We start from the raw sequence: 23,132 nt of genomic DNA on the forward strand, positions 1-23,132 counted from the left end.
TTGGCTCTGGCACCCTTATTTTAGATTTCCGACCCCAAATGTCCTATATCAAAATACTCCCCTACGCACCACCTACACGCTCCCAAACGGTGGCAGGTACTATAGGAATCACCCTGTATGTATAAAAGACACTACATATATGATTGCGAACATAACCTCTCAATATAAATATAATCTACTTTTTTATTTATCAATAAAAATGGTAATGTATTTGATCACATTCAAAATGTAATATAGGTATTGTTCCAGTATTCATTACTGCATAAGAAGGAGTCTGCTCATAACGACAGTATATGGAGTTGTGCATGGGGCCGATACTCGAAAGAGAAAACTTCGAATGATCAAGATGGGGATCACTCAAGGTAGATATAATACCCTAGAGGTTGTTAACGTGGAGTGCATTCATTAGCTTCATCTGGGACTAGGAATTCTTTACACAATACTTTGTTGGATAAGAGATTTGTAGCGCATTTTCACTTCAAGGAAAAGATACAGTACTTATTGCTATACAGAATCTAGAAACTGTATAGTGAATTTACATGTGTTAATAAGTTTTGGATTCAATGATCGATTATATGATATTGTCTCTAACAAACGGGTGCAATCGTTGTTGTTCATTTAGTTGTTATAGATTATTTGATTTGGACTTGGATATGGACTGTTAGCTTTCATATTCATTGTTTTACTTTCTAAGTTTCTAATGTTTTTGTGTATTTAGGGATTCAATAGCCTCCGATGATGGTGGCAGAGATTACATTGTCACAGGAGGGGTTGACGATCTGGTCAAAGTATGGGAGTTAGAAGATGACATCTTGAAAATGAAACATGAATTGGAAGGCCATTCTTTGGGCGTCATATCAGTAGCTGTTAGTAATAATGGGAAATGTATGTATTTTACATAAATTGCTTGTTACGCGACTGAAGTGTGTGGTTTTATTAATGTTAATTTGGAATTTTTTAAACATGGTAAAACCGTAATATTTTTAGAATGGAGAACATTAATTGTGTTTTGTTGTACAGTCATTATTACTTGAGTTATTACTTATTATAAATTGGTGTACAGATGGAATAGGTTTCAAGTTTTTGAGAGAATTTTAAGGTTTTGTTTTTTTTCTGTACATTAAATAGGAAGGAATCTTATGGGAGGGCATTTAGATGGGCTAAATAAACGATTTGATTCTAAATAAAAATATAAATTCACGGAAAATTCACGCAAATATTAGATTGCACTTTTCATTGTAAATGCGTTAAGAAGTTCAGTAGGTTTTAAGGTTTTAGAATATTATTTTTAGAAGATTCACAATTTAAAATTTTTGTAATCTTAAATGTAAGTTCTTTCTTTTAGGAATCGTCTATGAATTTTGTTTTAATATCTCTAGAATCTTGTTCGTATCTATTTTTAAAATCTTTTTAGAATCGTTTGAATTCTTATCAAAGGTTTCATAGTTCTTCGTAGGACTATCTTAGCACGTTCATAAAATCTTATTTATTTTTATTTTATTAGTCTTTATATTTAAGTGGGCGGGGTTTCAGCCATGACTACTCTACTAACCCACTACTACTACCCACTATACATTTACAAATATCCATGCCCGAACCCGGATTTGCACCAGGGACACAGGGTGAGCTTCAACTCCATTGCGCCAACTTCTTAGAACCTCTGTTACTTCTGTTAGAATATTTTTATATTTTTAGAATCATCACAACCACCTCAATCTTTTAACTTTTTTGAAATTTCTTAGAATTACCAAACAATCTTCTGGAGTTTTTGCAGAATTCTCTTAAGATCGAGTTGGAATCTTCAACATTTTCTTAGAATTTTTGTTATCATACCTAGACTTTAATCGAATGGAGCGTGTTTTTATTGCAAAAAATACCCAAAGGTATGGCTTATTTTTTATGTCAAACTGTTAACTTTGCAAAATACTGACTCCTTTAGAATCTGTTTGGTATTTTTATAACTGCAGTCTACAGTCTACAGAACTTTCACAACTCTTAGAATTGTTTTAAAACCTTACAGTAATCTACCTTAGTCTTAATTCGTAATGTTTGTGTCCGAAAGATCCCATTTTGGTATTCCCCGGACGAATGCGTGAGCGTGTCATCCTGGGTAAAGTCACTAGATTTCTAAAAACTCAAAACATTTCGCTGCTTCTGAAATATCGGCACAATCCACGTAGGTACACACTTTCGATTTCCATGAGCAAAAGGTTCTCACTTTATGGCTATCAAGCAATTGTTATCTTGTTCCCTTTAATACAAAGCACTGCGAAGAAGCAATTACATACACTGTTGTAAAAAAAAATTGGTTATAGGTATCTACACCTCATGTAAAGATTACAACACTTACATATAGGTACAATAAGCTGTAGGCATTATTGTTTACAGCACAGTTTTTAACCATTCTTGGAAGTAGTCAGGATAATGTTTATTTTGTGCTTGTTTCATTGCACAGCCCCGAGACAAAATATTTTTATTGATCGATTGATATTTCGTATATATTTTTATAAAACATAAAGCCAGCCCCACATTACATGGCAAACTACACGAACGTTGGTGATGCGTCGAGTTTGCCATATAATGTGGGGCCGGCTTAAGAGTACAATGCAAAGTTAGGTTATAAAAGAATAACAGCTGTTCAGATTTTAGTTGACAATTTTTTAAGTTGACAACAAATTTTGCCCAAAAATGGCGGATGATTACGGTACTTTCTATATCTAGCGACTTTAATCCTGGGATAGAAAGAAAGCCACTTTGTTAACATTCTTTACAATATTAGAATGGGTATTGCTGGGAGTCGTTCTCTAATTGAGGCATCTTTGTGGAAACCAATGAACCATCTATTTTTTAATGCGTTCCTTTTAAATTAGCTATAATAAAAATATATAATCAAATTAACAAAAGCGAACAAAAACAATTACAAGTGAGTACATTGCGAGAGCAATAGCAACTAAAAGGGCGAAGTTCAGATAGTAGTTACCCAAGCTATTACTTCTGCTCTTACACTTAACCCATTTTATATAAATATAATATATAATTATATTGTTTTATCATTTTCCTCCTTTTTCTAACACATTTGGAATTTTTAGTATGTGCTTCGAGTTCACTAGATTCCAGCATGAGACTATGGGATTTACAGAAAGGAGAAAAAATTACAACAATTGACTGCGGTCCGGTAGATTTATGGACGTTAGCTTTTAGTCCAGATGATAAACATATTATCTCAGGGTCCCAAGCTGGTATAGTGTCTGTATACAGTGTCGAAACTGCCAAACTGGAAAAATCTTTGGATACAACTAGAGGAAAATTTACTCTCAGCATAGCATATGTGAGTATTTTATCTGCAAATTTTACTACTAGAGAAATTAAAATTTTCAGAGTCCAGATGGAAAGTATATAGCAAGTGGAGCAATTGACGGATTTATAAATATATTTGATGTTGATTCAAATAAACTTTGTCGAACACTAAACGGACATGCAATGCCCATACGGTCACTGTGTTTTTCGCCTGACTCTCAACTTTTGTTGACTGCTTCGGACGATGGACATATGAAACTTTATGATGTGTAAGTGTATTTATTAGTCGGTATTTAGTATTTCATAAACAATAACAAAGATGATTTCAGCCAACACGCAAATGTGGTCGGTACTCTATCGGGACATGCATCATGGGTTTTAAGCGTTTCTTTTTCACCAGATGGAAAATACTTTGTGTCAGGCAGTTCCGATAAAACAGTGAAGGTGTGGGAGGTGGCTACAAAACAGTGCATTCATACTTTTAATGAACATAACGACCAGGTACTAAATAGTGGTTGTGTCAATGTTAAATTATACACTTTATTTTAGGTGTGGGGAGTTAAATTTAACCCTGACAATAACAAGATTTTATCTGTATCGGAAGATAAATCTATGAATGTTTATAATTGTCCTGCAGAATAAAGTAATGAAAACGTTTTTATTTAATTGTATACACTTACCTATATTTTTAATTGTTTTAAAGCCTTTAGATTAACATAAAACAAACAAAAATATGAATATGAATTTTATCTGTTTTATTTTTTGTGAAGTGGCGAGTGAGCTAGGGAAATGGAAATTCTAAAAGATTATTTTGTTATGAAAAGTCTAGGATTTAGACACTTATAATTTTTTTATTATGTAAATATCAGAAAAAAAGCAAACCTAAAAGCGCCACTTGTAATCGAAAACTACTTGTTTGAAGGAAAATCGCAGGTGAAAACACACTATGAATAAAATCTAATGAACAAATAATTGACAATATCGCTTAAATTAGAAAGGCGTAAACCAGAAAATATATAGGTGCATTTATACATACAGGGTGTTTTGTTTAAGATGGGCCATACGACAATGTAAAGGCGTTGAGTTATTTAAAATGGGCCATAGGGAAATTTACCTACATTGCATCAATTGTTTCAGTCAGCTTCCTTGCGAATCATCTACCACAGACAGTACTGCAGAAATTGTTTCTAAATCAAATTTATTCAAATCAGATATAAACGTATAAGATTACAATCGGTACTCGAATTGTTTTCCATCGGCAGCCAAACAATACCCGATACTCGGCATTGAATAGCTCGCATACCAATCAGCTACTATGCCCACTCTTGTAAAAATTGTACTACATGAACACCTTTTCGAGCGGCGGAATACATGTTGCTGCTTCGTTAATGCAGTTTGAAGGATCAGATTGAGAACTGTCAGTGAAATAACTAAGCGCAAGGCCAAGATTTGAGAACAATTGGCGTAATGTAAATTTCCCTATGGCCCATTTTAAATAACTCAACGCCATTACATTGTCTGTTGTCACACACCTACGGTTATGATCATTGTATAAATATACAATGGTTATGATGTATGCTAGGTATGTGCTTTCTATGGCCCATCAAAAACACCCTGTATACCCATTTAGATCAGGTTAAAATCGAGCTTTAAACAATCGCGTATGCCCAGAAGTAGTATGGAACAATTTTTTACTACGTAGAAGAGGAACCTGTCTATCGAACGAGAGAGATTATCACCAGTTATACGAGCGAAGGGGCAAAATGTTTATATAATTATATGTATAGCATATGCTCATTTTTATAAAAAAGAGGGTGTTAAAACTTGCGTGCTTCTTACAACATTTTTGCCTGTTTTGATCCTTTTGTTTTTTGCAATTTCATGTCTTTGAATTTGATGATCAGCATCTATCCCGATTAAAATGTTATTAACGAGGCCGGGACATTTCGCCGAATGCCCACAACGCCGACACGATTTTTTGAAGGTCCATATCGCCGACTAGGTACACTACGCCGACCGTGCCCACATCGTCGACAAGTGTGCAAGGGACACAACGCCGACCATGCCCACTTCGCCGACCGTGCCCACATCGCCGACAAGTGAACAAGGGACACTAAGCCGAACGTGACCATAACGTCGACTCATACAACACTTCTTAATCAAGCTGGACGGTGTGCAACACCAAGTAGCTTTTGACGTTAGGTTATTGTAGGTTCAGAATATTTTTTTAACTTTTTCCGAACTACAGACTCATACGAAAATTCTTAATCAAACTGGACGGAGTGTGAAGCAAAGCAGCTTTGGATATTAGGTTATTTGTAGGTTTAGGACATGTTTTTTAAACTTTTTAAAATGCAAACTCATACACTGGACAGAGTATGAGGGGCCTGGATTTTCGAACCGTCGGCGTTGTTGGTCACGTTCGGCTTAGTGTCCCTTGCACACGTTTCGGCAATGTGGGCACGATCGGCGTAGTGTCCGTCGGCGAAGTGGGCATGGTCGGCGTTGTGTCCCTTGCATACTTGTCGACGATGTGGGCACGGTCGGCGTAGTGTCCGTCGGCGTAGTGTCCCTAGTCGGCGATATGGACCTTCAAAAAATCGTGTCGGCGTTGTGGGCATTCGGCGAAGTGTCCTAGACCCTTATTAACACACAAACCATGTACTTACAGAAGACATACGGTTAGGCAACACACCTTACCTAAACAAGATAGCACGACGAAAAGATAGGATAAGGACCCTGTATACAGCCAAAGTGTAACTATGGGCAAAGAGTAAGGGTACTCTTTGCTATGGGTACTCGTTGATACAGCACAGCCAGGGGTGGTTTTATACATCTACTCGGGAAGGGGGGGGGGGGGGGGGGAAAAAAAGCTACAGAATTGCAGATGCAGAGGTGCGCGGGAATTTTTTTTAAGTATCTTTGACCCAATTTCAGCCGAAGCCGAGCAAATCGCGAATAAATAATAATACAGACAAAGAGAGAATCTAAAGTTCGAATGCGATCATCCGGATCATCGTCGAACTGTCGAACTGCTGATTAGGGTTGTTTTACATTGCAGCAGATGAGCAGACGTGTTATTAATATGCATTTATTGAAGTAAGCAGCGCGGTGGTAATCAGTGCTGAGTGCAGTCGTGAGTCGCAGTCTGGACAATACACGATTCCGCCCCCGCCGGCATTATTTTGTATTTTATTCAATTTTACTTTTCCGTCAGGTGGTTTGTGGTTAGGTCTATTTAATTCGATTATTATGTAAACCTAATGAAATAAAAAAACAATTGAGCAGTATGTTTAGGGGGGGGGGGGGGTATTCGTGAGTCTGCTCGTTGATCAGAAAGAAACTGTAAAATAACTTGTAACTTGTTTAAATACATACAAATAAATGATTGCTCGATTCCAATTGTCAACGAAAACCAATTCACATTTTATGGAATTTTAATACACTATCAAATGTTCGCGCTTTTTTTCAATATTTTTTTAAGAGCTATTATCAACGTTTTCATTTGGTGTATAACTTATTTTTTCGAAAAACAACCTTTTAGAATTCGTACCGCAACTCGCAAGAAGTACCCGCAGCGCCTAGGTAATATGACCTGAGGCGGCAGACGGTCGATTTTAGCATACTCGGATAATGCAAAATGGAACTCCGCATCGGTTAAAATTAAAATACTATGCTTAGGCGTGAAGTAAATCCGGCACTGCAGTGAATCCCATAAAGTTGCTTGACATCAAAAGATTGGAAATGAATGGATTAACTAAAACTTTTGTTACCTTTGTGTATTTGTAGGTAGGTACATATAATTTCACGTATAAAGTGATCTACCTACTATTTACAATTTACATACCTAAATAATAAATAGAACGGAGAAATGTAGCTTACACTTGCACGCATATATATATATATATAACAGTCCAATTTATTTCTAGGTACTTCACCTTCTTCTACTTTTTACGTAGTTACTATCTTCGTGTGTATAATTCATGCTCCAAAACTTTACCTTTACATAGCTGTTCAGTAACATTCTCCTTTTTTTTGGTCTTCAAAAAATTGGCAACAACTGCAAGATGCTCTTCTGCCAAAGCGTGCAATACGTGATAAATTTCTTCGTCTTTTTGAATGCAGTATTCTAAATCAACCCAGTCTATCTTATACATTTCGCATATTTCCAAAGTAATTACAGTTGCGATATAATGCTCATTATGCAAAACCAATCCCAGTAAACCCAAAGCAAATCCGTCTTGCATATGTGAAGCTTCGGACCCATCTGCCAAAATGAACGCAATGGTTCCATACAAAATGAAACGTACTGCGTCATAAGGTTGTCCGTGTTTGAACACGATATCGTTTTTGAGAAAAACTTCTCGCTTAAAGTGGCTTATCAGCAGACCTACAGTGCTCTTAGAAAATGCTTGGAACATTTTTACTTTTTCTACTAGTCTTTTACAATCATGGAGAAATAGTTCAGCTTTCAGATGACCAGACAAAGTGTTTAGAATAATTTTTTCGTGAAAATACCGCTTCTGGTAATTGTGCTCCAAACATTGAATCATCCTGTTTTTCATTTTCACTGGCATTTTCTTTCTATTGCCATACTCAAGGAACTGGTGAAGTAAGTCTTCGTATTCCGTTTCAGACGCGTAAGAGGTCTTTACAATCAAAAATATTCTCGCCGTTATGAAAGCAACAAGGAAAAACCCAATCACCATTGTAAGTGAAAAAATTATATGATCCAAGGGTTCGTTCTCGACCACTCCTTCAAGCGAAATCCCATAGACGTGACAGAAAGCAGCGCGTAGTGATTTTGAGTACGCACTCGGTGCATCAAGGGTCTTTGAATGGATGCTGATGTTATTGCGGTATATCCACCACGATTTATCGAATTCGTAGTTAACATAATGGAAAATCACTTTGGGTATAAGATATACATAGCACGCGCACCAGTGCACCACGAATAACGATTTAAGTGCTAAACAGATAAACTCGTGCATTAAAAAAGTAATACCAAGTTTCGAAGTAATGCGTTGAAAATATTGAATTGCGGATTTAAGCCTTATGAATCGAACCATGTGGATAAAATATGAAGTAATGCAAATAACTGGATACTTTTTCTCACGATTTCGAAACATTATCATTGCCGCAGCAAACGGAAGACTTCCAACGCAATCAAAAATGAAGAAAGTCGACAAATATTTTTTTGCAATCTTTTTCCATTCCAGTTCGACTTTCTTCGTTTGTTCCTCCATTACTCCAATGAAGAAACACATCACAACATTCAGCATTAGAAATACTTGACATACCAAATCCAAAGTATGCCAAAAATTGTAAAAGAAGTTCAACGGTTCTTTATTAAATGCCGAGAAGAGTGGGCTGAAGTAAAAGTCAAAAAACCATATTATGCTCATTATGACTTCTCGATAAAGCGCAACTTTACTAAAGGGGTGAATTGTGTATGGTGGATAGCGCATTTGCCTTCTCGTTTCTGACAATATCATCGCGTTACTTTTAAAGTAAAACTTACAATCGGGATGTTTAGCTGATATCACCAACTGCTTTAGTAACACTCTCTTCCATTTCGTAAATAAACTGGATCCTGGTCGTAGTTTTGGTAATCCACTGTCTAAGGTCTCCGTTAAACCACACTTATGGTAATTCGTCGAAACTCGTGTTGACATATTTATTTAACTGTCAAGCTGAAGCCTACTCTACTCATATACCTATCACTGGTTACTAAACCTTCAAAACACAAACAAAATAATCAATGAGAAATATAGGTAGGTACAGAGAGTATCTTCTGTTTGTGTAAGATGTAAAAGTGTGTTGCCTAACCATAGGGGTAGATTATAATATCATCAAAGGCTCTTCCTTATTTATTTAAATTTTTACTTTCCGGTAAATAGGTACTGAAATTATACTATCGCTACCTAGTTGACCATCTACTTTCTAACTTGTCTCTTATCTAACCAAAAAGGATTGTCACTAACCCTAATGTTCCATTTTTATACATAACTCACAATTTTCAAGTCTCTTGTCTTCTAGATGGGTTACATTATGATATTGATATGATTACCTCATATTGCGCAATCCCGCAGTAAGGAGAATGTCACTAAATATTCACGACAATCCCTTCACGATCCGGCAACAGCCTGATAATCCACAGGCTGATCAACCTCAAGGTTAATATACCAACCTTTGATCAACCTATAGCTTCTCGCGGTACTACGAACTCTTATAATTACCCTTTACGCAGTACATAGAGGGTGATTCCTATAGTACCTGCCACCGTTTGGGAGCGTATAGGGGGTGCCTAGGGGAGTATTTTGATATAGGACACTTGGGGTCGGAAATCTAAAATAAGGGCGCCCGAACCAAATTTATCTTCTGGAATTTCACGCCTGTATGTAGGCAACCCAACCGACCGACGTTTCGCGCGGAGCGATGCAGAGCGAGTTAGCGCGAGGAAGCGACATGGGAGGAAAGGAGGGAAAACGACAGTCAAAAGCAATAACGTTTATTTCATACTGTCCGGTAGATGTTCGATTACACTATCATTTTGAGTCCGGTAGGTGAGTTATTACAGCATCAGAGCCGGTAAGTGTCGCTAAGCAACACTTACCGGACCGTTATTTGTATACATCAAATTTGACATCTTCACACAATTAATTGAAAACCCCAACATAAATTTGACTGTAATTCTTTATTTCAAACATTAACATTGATTGTAATGAAACAATTTGTATTGCCTTCAACACTACGCCTGGGTTATTACTGGATGTCGAGTTAGTAATGTTTGATTCCTTCTGCTGTAGAACTTCAATGAAATGTTCGCCGCCTTGTATCAGTTGTATCATACGGGCAATCTTAACTTTTCCTTCTACCGAGCCTTCGATGTATTTTTCTGCCGTCGATGAGCTTTTCCATGCTCCATGACGCTTTTAACACCGAAACCCAGGCAAAAAAATCTCAATTCAAAAACTTACTGCGTCCAAAAAGTATGCCAACATGACTTTTTCCTCTACTTGTTTCGCCCCATGTTCGTTGCTCAATTGGCAAAACACTTAGTACTCTTTTTCATACCTTGCGGCCGACTTCTTAGGAACCAACTTTTCGGTTGCTTCATGAGATTTCGACAGGATTGTATCGGGAAGAGTGGAACATCCCACAACGTTTATAACGTCAATTTTTCAGTGAAAAAAATTCAATTGTCAACAAACTACAAACTATAGCAACGGCCGTTGCCACAGAAAAAAAGGTAATGCGATTTTTACAATATGATGAAATTTTGTAATCTTTGAAATGAAATAATGATACAAAACAGACTTACAGTATGAAATAAAATACTTTACGATATACGTCTGGTAGTACTTGTAACAGTACTCGTTTAAGACATTCTTGACTCGGCTCCTGACGTCGCCTCGTCCATAATGTCTAACTCGTACTGTTACAAGTAACCTACCGGACTTATAACGTAAATAACTATTACAAGTGTTCAACGTGGCCACCGTTGTTCTCAATGCACTTCCTACATCTAGCCAACTATTATTATACTATTGCCATAGTGTTTATTCACTTGATACGCGTCGTTGCAGACGGGATTTCGTGGGTTTAAACAAAATTCTGATCAAGTGTCAGCCACACATCGCCGACTGAGATCGCTCCGTGTGCACCGCCGGCCGGTTGGGTTGCCTACCTACAGGCGCGAAATTCCAGAAGGTAAATTTGGCTCTGGCACCCTTATTTTAGATTGCCGACCCCAAGTGTCCTATATCAAAATACTCCCCTACGCACCACCTACACGCTCCCAAACGGTGGCAGGTACTATAGGAATCACCCTGTATGTCCAACTGACGTGAATTTTCTGTCTTGAAATTCCGAATTTTTTTCCGGCACTGAAACGTAATTTCCCGTGGCTTAATGCGCGTTATATTCGTATTAACTTTTTTTGTGAATCCGGATGAATTTTTTATAAGAACTCTTCGACATGCGCTCTCTCGCCGCTCGACCCGTCATTTTCTACGGACCTCTTAGGGCGAACTAGTCCCTCATACAGTCATTTCTCACAAAAGTACGCCTATTGAACATATAGCTCTGCTCTATAAAATAGTATTCGTCTGTTTACTAATCATATCCCCATAAAATCCATTTTCCAGAAACCTCTACTCAAGAACATCGACTCAGTAGTTCCCATGTACGCAGTACCCTGATAACTAAACGCATCTGGTTCAACGGGACTATTTCTCATTAATTTTGCCTTACGCGCGACTTCCGGTCGCCACTAAGCTCTCATACGCAATTAATTCGACAACTCCCAAGTGATACATTTTGACACTCGATAAGTTTGAAAAAATTGGACTTTCCTTGAAACTTATACAAAAACTAAGCAACTTCAGACAAAATAAACCGATACAACGAAATATCGAAGGATCCTCAGTATTACCACAGACAACATATCTTCAGGTCAATCTTAAGGGGAAAAAGCACGCTAAGTTTTGTTTCAAATGTCCCCTTATTTAAAAACCTGCTATCCCTCTATTTTGCTCCATCTATTAGCGCATACAACAATGTGTTGGTTCTCTACAGATTTCTTTTATTGGAATGGCTTTGCAAATTGTCTAGGGAAAGAAGTATTGATACTTTATTGTTAGAAAGTTGTCCCACAAGAAATCCCCATATTTACATCTGGGCGAAGTGCTGATAATCTTTGCAGGTACACATACAAAGCAAATATCACTTCATATTCGCAATTACGTATTACTCGTTGTCTTTGGGTGCATAAGAAACGATATAACTTGCACCACTTTTCGAATTCTCGAAAAAAGTGTAATCTCCGTGTTTTTTTATATATGTACCTACTTGTCTCTCCGTTTGTGGAATAAATCTTGCAATCAGCAATTTAACTTCATTTAACTTGGATAAAGAAAACCTAAACGTAAACAATTTTCGAATGAATATTTGCCTCATATGTAATAAATCCCATTTGAGGTGTGCAATTATCGGTCAATTACAGCGGTAATTGCATTGTAGAAAACGAAAGAGCCCTGCGATAATTGCACATTTCATGGGAATACACTTAACAATTTGATAAGTAGGTAAGGTGAGTATGTAATGTTTATTCGGGAAATATTCCTCCGAATTACACTCGTGCATCAAAATAAACCTGATAATTTTTAGCACATTTTCTAACGAAATTGGGTGCGCTATTGCACTTTCTCTGTCCGTCCGTCTGTCCGAGGCCTTAACTACTCCTATAGTTTTCAAGATATTTAGTTCGTTCTTTTTGCATTCGGTAGCGTATCGCTCTGGCACCTGAGTCAAAGAAAATCTTGACCATTGAACTGCGCTTGCGCAGGCTGCGCAATGTTAACTTTTTTATTTATTAATATATTTTGTTGAAATTTTAATCACAGATACTTGTAGTAAAGGCAAATATATCACATATAGTAAAAATCGGATGTGCGCATGCGCAGACTGCGCAATGCAAACTTTCTTATTTATGGAGATATTTCTTTGAAATTTTAACCAAAGATACTTATAGTAAAAGCAAACGTATTGCATATCAGATTAATAAGCGCATGCGCAGGACGCGCAATATCAACTGCGCAGTAAAGTGTCAACTTCCTTATTTATGAAGATATTTCTTTAAAATTTTAACCATATATGCGTCTATATAGTAATGAAAAACGTAGTGCACATAGGTATGGCCTTTGGGGAAGTATTGATCAATTTATGGAAAATGCGCTGAAGTTACTCGCCTTAGGGCGAAAACCTTTTTACTTGTTTATTCAAGTATCTTATCAGTAAAAAACTGCGTTCGGTTATTTTCATAATTTGTTAAAAGAGCATTTTGATGCACTTGTGCAATTACCTACGAAAATTGTCACAAAGCAAAGTTTTAATAGCGATCCTCGAGATGGTTTATAGTTTTGTATCTATTACCTGTCTGCCGGTTTAGTGTGTTGTCACTTCACTCAACGAAACCATGTGTATTGTATGCAAAAAAATCCCCTGAATCGGTAAATGACAGTCTAGCTGACCGGAAACTCTGGGAACATATTGCTATACACAAGAAAACGAAGAAAAAATGGGAAAATATCGTTTTTTCGCATTTGACTTAATTAGGTATCTCGTTAACTATTCCTCTTACGGAAAAAATGAAGAGAACGATTTGTTTAGAATCGATTTTTCTATCAGATACAGTTGGTATGATTTTTATTAAACAGAGTGCCAAGGGCCTATTATAAAGTTACTTTCTTGTTCTATTTCTGGGGTTTCCACTAAACTAATTCCACAGTCCGTCGATTTGCAAAACTCATCGGGAGAACAGACAATTGTTGGAATAGGTTGTTTTACGGGTCCACCATCCATAAAAATATTGAAAACGCTCTGGGAGTCATCCAGTTTGAAAGACAAAGCATCGAGAAGGGCGTATCAACAAAAACAAATGTTAATTTTTGGGATTTTTTTTTGTATTTTTCCAGAAAAAACAATAACATTTAAAAATGAACGGTTCTGTACCAACTGAAAATTCTATTCGAAACAAATTCATTTCTATGAGCTCGAGCATTAGTTGACGAGATAATTGGAAGTCAAATGCGAAAAAAACTGCATTTTTCCATTTTTTCTTGGTTTTTTTGTGTATAGCAATATGTTCCGGGAGCTTCCGGGCAGGGAACTACATAGAATACACTTGGTTTCGTTGTGTGAAATGCCAACATCCAGTTTAGAATACTTTTGGAGCTAATTTGACTGGACTATGTTGACCCTACACATTGACATAAAATAAATAAAGTTCGTTAAGTGCTTCCTCCCCTAATAAAAAAATCTTGTGATGGTATTATCACAGATACATATAGGTAGGCAAGGCCGTGCGAGGGAGAGGGGCAAGGGGGGCCCAGGCCCCGGACGCCAAGTCTGGGGGGCGCTGAAGTCGCCCGTCGTCGCCTTCGTCGGGAGCGTCAAAGGCGTGAGTGAAAGATTTACCTCGAATTATATAAACGAATCCGTACATACTCTTGTTTTGTATTTTATAAATTCAGAATCAGTAAAAATTTAAAAATTAAAAACTGTCGCGTTTAGAAAGTCGGTAATTCCATGAAGTTAGGAAATCAAACAAAGGCGCCTGCATTTGCCATGTTTGATCTCAAATTGCCATGGCACCACTGATTTTCTTAAAAGCGCCAGTTTTTAGTTATCCAATTTCTTGGATTCAAAGTTCAGAAAATTAAAAGCTATAGTAGGTATGCATGGATTCGTAATTTTTTCTCTACAAAAAACCTAAATAGACTTTCTCTCTAAAATACTTAGAGACGTCAATAATCAGAAATGAAAAAAATACTATTGCAATTCCTATGGTGCGTTGTTCAAGTCACCACCCGGTATAATAATATATTTATTATGGAAAAACAAAAATTATGTTTATTATTCTAATAAAATCTTTCCTTGTCCAACCTCATAATTTTTTGGTGGAGGCCAAATTTAGTTTCCGCCCTTGTATAACCAAACCTGCTCCATCAATTTTTTTAAATGTTTAGAAAAGAGAAAAATGAAGAATTTTTAATGTATTTCATGTAATTTATGATGTTATACAAGTGAGCGCTTATCTTATCTACGTAAAGGCCGGCGTTGAAGCCGAGGAAATAAGGTTTGAGTATATGTATTTTATTTTTACAAAAATGACTCTATCTATTACCAAAGAGTACCCATTACTCTTTGCTATTACACACTTTTACCACACAGAACAGTTTTCTGTGCGTCTACCACATTTTACAACAAATTATTTCGACTGCTTCAAGGTAGACAACACACTAACTCTATTAGGCGTTTATTTATATAGCATTGCATTGACCGTCTGTAGTAGGTATATGTTGTCTTAGTATATGTTGTCTGTGGTATTACAATCACTTTTAACGACAATGAATCTTACATAATACTTTTATAGTTAACAAAAATGCATCAAATTCATGTTTTGGCAGAGTAAAGTATTCGTTGGTCTTGGTCATTGAGATAATGCTCTTAATCTTGTTCCCAACGATATCAGTGCAAGAATAACGATTTTCACATGTTTTGATCAAAATCCATGTAGTCGCCATAAATAGATCAAATTCATGTTTTGGTCATTGAGATAATGCTCTTCGTCTTTTTTCCAACGATCTTGGTATATAAATAACGATTTTGACATGTTTTGATCAAAATCCATGTAGTCGCCATAAATAGATCAAATTCATGTTTTGGTTATTGAGATAATGCTCTTCGTCTTTTTTCCAACGATCTTGGTATATAAATAACGATTTTGACATGTTTTGATCAAAATCCATGTAGTCGCCATAAATAGATCAAATTCATGTTTTGGTCATTGAGATAATGCTCTTCGTCTTTTTTCCAACGATCTTGGTATATAAATAACGATTTTGACATGTTTTGATCAAAATCCATGTAGTTGCCATAAATAGATCAAATTCATGTTTTGGTTATTGAGATAATGCTCTTCGTCTTTTTTCCAACGATCTTGGTATATAAATAACGATTTTGACATGTTTTGATCAAAATCCATGTAGTCGCCATAAATAGATCAAATTCATGTTTTGGTCATTGAGATAATGCTCTTCGTCTTTTTTCCAACGATCTTGGTGTATAAGTAACGATTTTGACATGTTTTGATCAAAATCCATGTGGTCGCGAGAAATAGATCAAATTCACGTTTTGGTCATTGAGAGAATGCTCTTGGTGTTTTTCCCAACGATCTTGGCGTATAAAGAGTGATTTTGAGATGTTTTGATCAAAATCCATGTGGTCGCCATAAATAGATCAAATTCATGTCATTGAGATCATGCTCTTGGTCTTTTTCCTAACGATCTTGGTGCATAAATAACAATTTTGACATGTTTTGATCAAAATCCACGTGGTCGCCAAAAATGCATCACATTCATGTCTTGGGCATTGAGATAATGCCCCTAGTTTTTTTCCCAACGATCATGGTGCATAAATAACGATTTGACATATTTTGGTCAAAATCCATGTGGCCTCAGAAAAATAATTTAACATATTTGAATCACACACATGCGGTTATCAAATGTGCCCGTGATGTACTCTTTCAGTATCAAGATAATTCGTTTGAAAGCTTTTACAACTCCAAATTTATGTGTAAAGAATAATTTTGGGTACATTTTGCTCTAAAACTTTTGACCTATACACAAGAGAAGAGTTATATTGAATTATTACACATCTAAGAGTCATAGGGAATAATCTAGCGAAAGTCCGAACTCGATACATGACCTAGAGAATGAAATATGTTGATTTCTATTATATTGAGCCCGCAGTTTTTCCTGTTCCCGATTCACTCGAACCCCTATAACTTTTGTTCCTGTTGAACCAGCTTCCTGAAAATCAATAGCGTCCGTCCTTAATGTCCAAAGTAGTCGTACACCAAATTTCAACACAATCGGCCACTTTTAAAAAGAGTTAGAGCGCACACAGACGGACGGACGACAATACAAAACTATAAAGGATCTGAGGATCCTTAATAATCGGGAGTTGTAGATACCGAAATCGGAACTCGGAAGGCTAGTCACGGAGTTTTTTTTTTACTCCGGCTAGCTCAATCTTTCAAACATGCCACTTCTGCCACTTACTTAGTAATCGTATCTAATCGTATCTTACTTTTCCTGTAACAGATAAGGAAGATTTTTTTCTTTCGAACATAGGTAAACTGATTCGTTAATAAAACAAAAATGTTCAAGTAATCTATACCTACCTACGTAAATTATTCCAATATCGTGAAATATCAAAGAAATAAAAGTTCGTTTCACTTTACCACTACATAAAATATCACCTGGTAGGTAGTTAGATACCTACTCCTAGCAAATTTGTCTAGTAATATAAACTACCAAAAATTTAATGAACACACAAACTGCAAGAAGTATAACTAACCTTGTGAATTTATAATTTATATCTCACGTATAATGTGATCTTGTAGGTACTACTATTTACAGTTTACATAAACATACTGGAGAAATGTCACTTGCACATAGATAAACCAGTCCAATTCTTAACTTATTTCTACTTTACGTTCGACGCGGCCTTACTTTCTTCGTGTGTTGAATTGATGCTCCAGAATTTTACCTTTCCACAGCTGTTCAATAATATTTTCCTTTTTTTTCGTCTTAAAAAAATTGATAATAGTTGCAAGACGCTCTTCTGCCAAAGCGTGCAATACGTGATAAATTTCTTCGTCTTTTTGAATGCAGTATTCTAAATCAACCCAGTCTATCTTATACATTTCGCATATTTCCAAAGCAATTACAGTTGCCATATAATGCTCACTTTGCAGAACTAATCTCAGTAAACCCAAAGCAAAGTTGTCTTCCATATGTGAGGCTTCGAATCCATTGGGCAAAATGAACGCTACCGTTCCATATAAAATGAAACGTACTGAGTCATAAGGTTGTCCGTATTTGAAGACGATGTCGTTTTTGAGAAAGACTTCTCGCCAAAAGTGGCTTATCAGCAGACCTACAGTGCTTTTAGAAAATGCTTGAAATATTTTCACTTTTTCTACTAGTCTTTTACAATCATGGAGAAACAGTTCAGCTTTCAGATGTCCAGACAAAGTGTTTAGAATAATTTTTTCGTGAAAATACCGCTTCTGGTAATTGTACTCCAAACATTGAATCACTCTGTTTTTCATTTTCACTTGCATTTTCTTTCTATTGCCATACTCAAGGAACTGGTGAAGTAAATCTTCGTATTCCGTTTCAGACGCGTACGAGGTCTTTACAATCAAAAATATTCTCGCCGTTACGAAAGCAACAAGGAAAAACCCAATCATCATTGTAAGTGAAAAAATGATATGATCCAAGGGTTCGTTCTCGACCACTCCTTCAAGCGAAATCCCATAGACGTGACAGAAAGCAGCGCGTAGTGATATTGAGTAGGCACTCGGTGCATCAACGTTCTTAGAATGGATGCTGATGTTATTGCGGTATATCCACCACGATTTATCGAATTCGTAGTTAACATAATGGAAAATCACTTTTGGTATAAGATATACATAGCACGCGCACCAGTGCACTACAAAGAAAGATTTAATGGCTAAACTGATAAATTCGTGCATTAGAAAAGGAATGCCAAATTTCGAAGTAATGCGTTGAAAATATTGAATTGCGGATTTAAGCCTTATAAATCGAACCATGTGGATAAAATATGAAGTAATACAAATAACTGGATACCTTCTCTCACGATTTCGAAACATTATCATTGCCGCGGCAAACGGAAGACTTCCCACGCAATCAAAAATGAAGAAAGTCGACAAATATTTTTTTGCAATCTTTTTCCATTCCAGTTCGACTTTCTTCGTTTGTTCCTCCATTACTCCAATGAAGAAACACATCACAACATTCAGCATTATAAATACTTGACATACCAAATCCAAAGTATGCCAAAAATTGGAAAAGAAGTTCAACGGCTTTTTATTAAATGCCGAGAAGAGTGGGCTGAAGTAAAAGTCAAAAAACCATATTATGCTCATTATGAGTTCTCGATAAAGCGCAACTTTACTAAAGGGGTGAATTGTGTATGGTGGATAGCGCATTTGCCTTCTCGTTTCTGACAATATCATCGCGTTACTTTTAAAGTAAAACTTACAATCGGGATGTTTAGCTGATATCATCAACTGCTTTAGCAACGCTCTCTTCCATTTTGTAAATGAACTGGATCCCGGTCGTAGTTTTGGTAACCCACTATCTAAGGTCTCCGTTAAACCACACTTATGGTAATTCGCTGAAACTCGTGTTGACATATTTATTTAACTGTCAAGCCGAAGCCTACTCTACCACAGCCCTCTACTCACATACTTGTATTGCGCATTTGGTTATTTGTTATTCAATAATGCTCTAGTAGGAGAGCTAATGGCACATTTTTTATAGCTATTACCTAACATTCCAAGGTATGTCAGTATGTGTTATGGCTATCTAATTCAGATGTCAGATCCGAGCGTAGCGGGTTCTGTGTCGGGCTCTTTCGCAAGAATATGAGAATAAACTCATGCAGTTTTTAAACAACATGCTTTCAAAAAATTATCAGTAATTTTGGCGCACTTGTGCAATTACCTACGAAAACGTACCTACACGCTTCTGACGAAGCTCTTATTAATTCTCTAATTCCCACTAAATTGAAAGTTCGATATGAAAAATGTTATGCAGATTTTCAGGACTGGGGAAAAATAACAATTGTGCAGAAACCGTCGACGAAAATATTTCCTGGCGTACTTTCATTAACTGGTAGGTTCAGTAAAGGAAAATGATGAGCTTGCTTAATTATATTGTTATCTTGATTTTCAGTCAATGAAACATAGCCTTTCGTCTCAATGGGTATATTACTCGATGCTTCGACGTTTTGACCGGTCATCAGAATTAATAAAAACGTTGACGTTGAACGTTACTTGTCAAAAAAAGCTGTAACCGAGGAGGAGCTCAACAAATTTCTTAAGGAGGCAAAAGACGATCAATTTCTCATGTGCATGGTACAAACATGTCAGAAACTAACGCATATGCTTGACGGGTAATGTTTTTTTTCTAGGTCAAAAAATATATGGGTTTGAGACCACAACATACGAAACACAACCATTTCTTTGTTTTCTACAATTGCGGTAAATGTAGTACTCAGAGGATAGGTATTCACACCATTTCATCGGTTCCCAAAAAAATTGCAACTTTTTTGGGAGTACCTGAAGGTGAATCTGAATCTTAACACTGGCCACTTTTCTAAGATGTAGCTGCTCAACTGTTCTCGCGAATAATGGTGGAAATGCTACCGAGTTGAAATGGTTAGGCGAGTAGAAAAGCATTTCTGTGGCCGAGCCTTAAAGCCCCCCTTCACGTGCAGTTCTTATCTTCGCTCCCGGATTGAATTCCTACACGTTCGCGCTTGATTTTTAATTTATTTCAGTTTTATTCTGTTCCTGAGTCTAGTAGTGCAGCAGTGCTGTTAAAGGATGAGTTTGAAGAAGAGGAAAGCAATTGCTTTTTTGTTGCTGGTGGACGACGAAAGGGAAGTAAGAAGAAAGAGAAAAAAGTATTGGTCGAAACCGTGGTATTTGAGAAGAAATGAATCCACACACATCGATTTGTTAAAGGAGATAAATCAAACAACCCCTGAAACCCGGGAAACGTAGGACTACCCATTCTAAATTTCATCAATTACATTCTACTAAAGCTATCTCTCTTTTGCACACCTTAAGCGTACTACCTCCACCTTTGTCATATTGTGTCAATCCCGATGTGAGAACTGAGCCGCATCTACATGCTCATATCTTGCTGTCGCTGCATGTCAGTTCGCGCCAGGAATTTAGTACGATTTGATTTCTTCGCTCCGCGCCGAAACTGAAGCGCGCCTGGCATGTTTAAGCCCTTCACGTGCGAGTTTGGATTTAACTGAAGGAGCGTCAGTCCAAAACTTACATAAAACTGCACGTGAAGGGGGGACTTTACGTTGAACAATCCATTTCACATAAGATTAACCTAGCAAAAAAATGACAGGTTGTGAATCTTGTGTAGTTTCAGAGTGGTTCGACATTTTTTGTATTTGTATTAAAATTGAGAGATTTTGTTATTAAAAAACGATAAAAAATTTGAGGGCAAAATATTGATATTTACATCTCCTGTAAGCATTTGAAAATCGAGGGCCAGCGCGAAACTAGACCGCGTGACGTCAGTAATGAACACATTTGCCGCCGCGCTGGCAGAGTATACGAATTCACGTAAACTGGAACCGATTTATTTATATTGTATTTATTTGTGCACAATGCTGCAAGGTTATCAAAAAGTTGATTCGCGAAATTTAGTTAGGTACCAAATGTGAGTGTGGAAATGATGTAAGAGTTGTATAATTCCATTACCTACTGGACTGCTCTGAGGTTCATTTAAATTTGCATTATCCGAAAACTACATTTCCACATTAACATTGGGTAAATTTCGCCATTCAACTTTTTTTATACGCGGGCAGCTATGTCCACACACCAAATAAAATTAACACATCGGTTCCAGTTCCAGTTTCCTCTTGTGTTATAATTGTGTGTATACTTCCTACTCTACGAAAACTATCTAAGTGCGAGCGCATGTAGATTAATAATTTTAAGATGTATATACAGGGGAGAGGTAAAATTTTAAATTTTTTAAACGTGTCTCTACAAGTTTGTAAGTAATGCAGATTGCATATCAATCTGATTACACGTTTTTGTAAAACAAATATCCTATTTACTTCGGTACTTGCACCCCAACACATAATACACTACTGCGTAATACACTTCAATAATGTGTGTGGTGTCAAATTGGTTCCTAATACGAGATATTAGGTAGTGCCTTGTTTAGTTTGCTACGAACGTGATCCAGATGAGAGTTCCAGGAGAGGTTATCGTCTATTTTGCATCCTAGATACGTGGATGTTGGTTGGCATGGTATTAAAATTTTGTGCGTTTTTTTCCTAATAAGGTTACCTATAACTAGTTTTATCTCCGCGGTCAATCGAAAACCAAATTTTGCCCCCTCATTTGCGGGAGCAAAGTGTACGTTTACTTTTTGGGGAAAGTAAAGTTATCAAAAACTCCCTACGGAAGGTAAAGTATTTTCCATGGAAACGCAAATACGTTGGTCTGTAACCCACATTCTGGCGTTTCAGAAATGTTATTAATTTTGGGTATTTGATATCCTTTCTTCACGGCTAAGGTGGCTTTTAACATCGAATACTTAGACCAAAGCGAAGATAATTAGACACCTACTTTACGAAGTTCGTAAAAATATATTGACAGGAATTTCATTCGTGGTCCTCCCAGTTTTCTTTGTTCATCATTGGTTGGGTACTGAATAAACCTGTAAGCACTTTTGTTGCGATTTCTGGCGTAACCTTGCGGCATTGCCTTAATTTTTAACATCGCTGACAGTCTGAAACACAAATCAAAAATAGCGATACAGGTTTTAAGCACCTAACCTAGAAAGTACCTACCTAACTACTAATACTTACTGCAAAAAATACACAGACATACAGATGCCATTACCTACCTCCAAATATGTGTGACTGGTTCGGGCAGCTATCTCGCATGTAGAGCAGGCTGGCACTATAGAAGAAAAAAAGTTTTATTAATGCAGCCATATTGACACAACCTATCAACTATTTTTGAAACTAATCCTCTAGTAAAGAGAAAAACAGTTCTATGCATTTTTAATCAGGTTCTTTTTGATGTCCAAGATAAGAAAATTATAGAAACTATGACTCAAGGTCCTTGTTGGTTAATGAATTATCTGTGTTTAGAAGCCACATAACAAATAAATTACATCAGCCGTAAAATGTTAATAGTATAAACATACATCTTGTTCCTCAGATACTATAAAATTGTATAATAAAGTTAAGCTGAGTGGGTTGTGCATAAACTTCAATATTAAGGGCATTAAAAACGTTTAGTGTTGGTATGCTTACACCTTCTATACGTAATTTGAAGCACCCAGTATATGACGTAACAAATTTACTGTGACCAATATATTACAGTCGGAATATTCTACACTTTTATTAGGTATTTTGAAAATGTGTTTTCTACACGCTCATAAACAAAATTTATCGTTTTCTATACCTACAGTTTACATGCAACCAATCGTTTGGTGCCAAAATCTTCCCCGAGTTAAGGTGTGGATATCATGTAGGTGAGGTATATGAAATGGCCCCATATATTCTCTCGACTTGTACCGAAAATTTTATTTATTTTTTGTCAAATCCGATGAGAGATATTTGTAAGAATTTAGGTGGATATGTATATATGACAAAAGAACAGTTATGGCGAATCAGCTATTATA

The 23,132-nt window shown here is 36.6% G+C and overlaps 3 protein-coding genes across 3 annotated transcripts; 1 reads left to right on the forward strand and 2 right to left on the reverse strand.

The window, feature by feature from the left end:
- Window positions 1-138: 138 nt before the first annotated feature.
- LOC116167407 (WD repeat-containing protein 61) lies at window positions 139-3,954 on the forward strand. The gene is made up of 7 exons (XM_031482760.1): window positions 139-202; window positions 250-362; window positions 719-885; window positions 3,090-3,328; window positions 3,379-3,566; window positions 3,627-3,798; window positions 3,847-3,954. Exons 1-7 carry the CDS (start codon window positions 140-142, stop codon window positions 3,937-3,939), a joined length of 1,035 nt encoding a protein of 344 aa, XP_031338620.1. The 5' UTR covers window position 139; the 3' UTR covers window positions 3,940-3,954.
- A 3,266-nt stretch (window positions 3,955-7,220) lies between these two features.
- On the reverse strand, window positions 7,221-8,973 carry LOC116167372 (potassium/sodium hyperpolarization-activated cyclic nucleotide-gated channel 2-like). Its single transcript, XM_031482724.1, has one exon. It carries the CDS (start codon window positions 8,970-8,972, stop codon window positions 7,260-7,262), a length of 1,713 nt encoding a protein of 570 aa, XP_031338584.1. The 5' UTR covers window position 8,973; the 3' UTR covers window positions 7,221-7,259.
- Window positions 8,974-17,367: 8,394 nt separating this feature from the next.
- Window positions 17,368-19,103, reverse strand: LOC116167446 (potassium channel AKT1-like). Its single transcript, XM_031482809.1, has one exon. The coding sequence runs from the start codon at window positions 19,088-19,090 to the stop codon at window positions 17,375-17,377; it is 1,716 nt and encodes a 571-aa protein (XP_031338669.1). The 5' UTR covers window positions 19,091-19,103; the 3' UTR covers window positions 17,368-17,374.
- Window positions 19,104-23,132: the final 4,029 nt, after the last annotated feature.

The sequence above is a fragment of the Photinus pyralis genome, unplaced genomic scaffold, assembly GCF_008802855.1.
Source record: "Photinus pyralis isolate 1611_PpyrPB1 unplaced genomic scaffold, Ppyr1.3 Ppyr1.4_LG3b, whole genome shotgun sequence".
Classification (NCBI taxonomy): Eukaryota; Metazoa; Arthropoda; class Insecta; order Coleoptera; family Lampyridae; genus Photinus; species Photinus pyralis.

What these genes read in the sequence shown, in the direction of transcription:
- LOC116167446 (XM_031482809.1), bottom strand. Translation starts at nt 19,090, where the DNA reads ATGTCAACACGAGTTTCAGCGAATTACCATAAGTGTGGTTTAACGGAG.
- LOC116167407 (XM_031482760.1), top strand. Translation starts at nt 140, where the DNA reads ATGATTGCGAACATAACCTCTCAATATAAATATAATCTACTTTTTTAT. An exon ending in TTACTCTCAGCATAGCATAT is followed by an intron (nt 3,329 to 3,378) that starts GTGAGTATTTTA and finishes TAAAATTTTCAG; the next exon opens with AGTCCAGATGGAAAGTATAT. An exon ending in TTAATGAACATAACGACCAG is followed by an intron (nt 3,799 to 3,846) that starts GTACTAAATAGT and finishes ACTTTATTTTAG; the next exon opens with GTGTGGGGAGTTAAATTTAA.
- LOC116167372 (XM_031482724.1), bottom strand. Translation starts at nt 8,972, where the DNA reads ATGTCAACACGAGTTTCGACGAATTACCATAAGTGTGGTTTAACGGAG.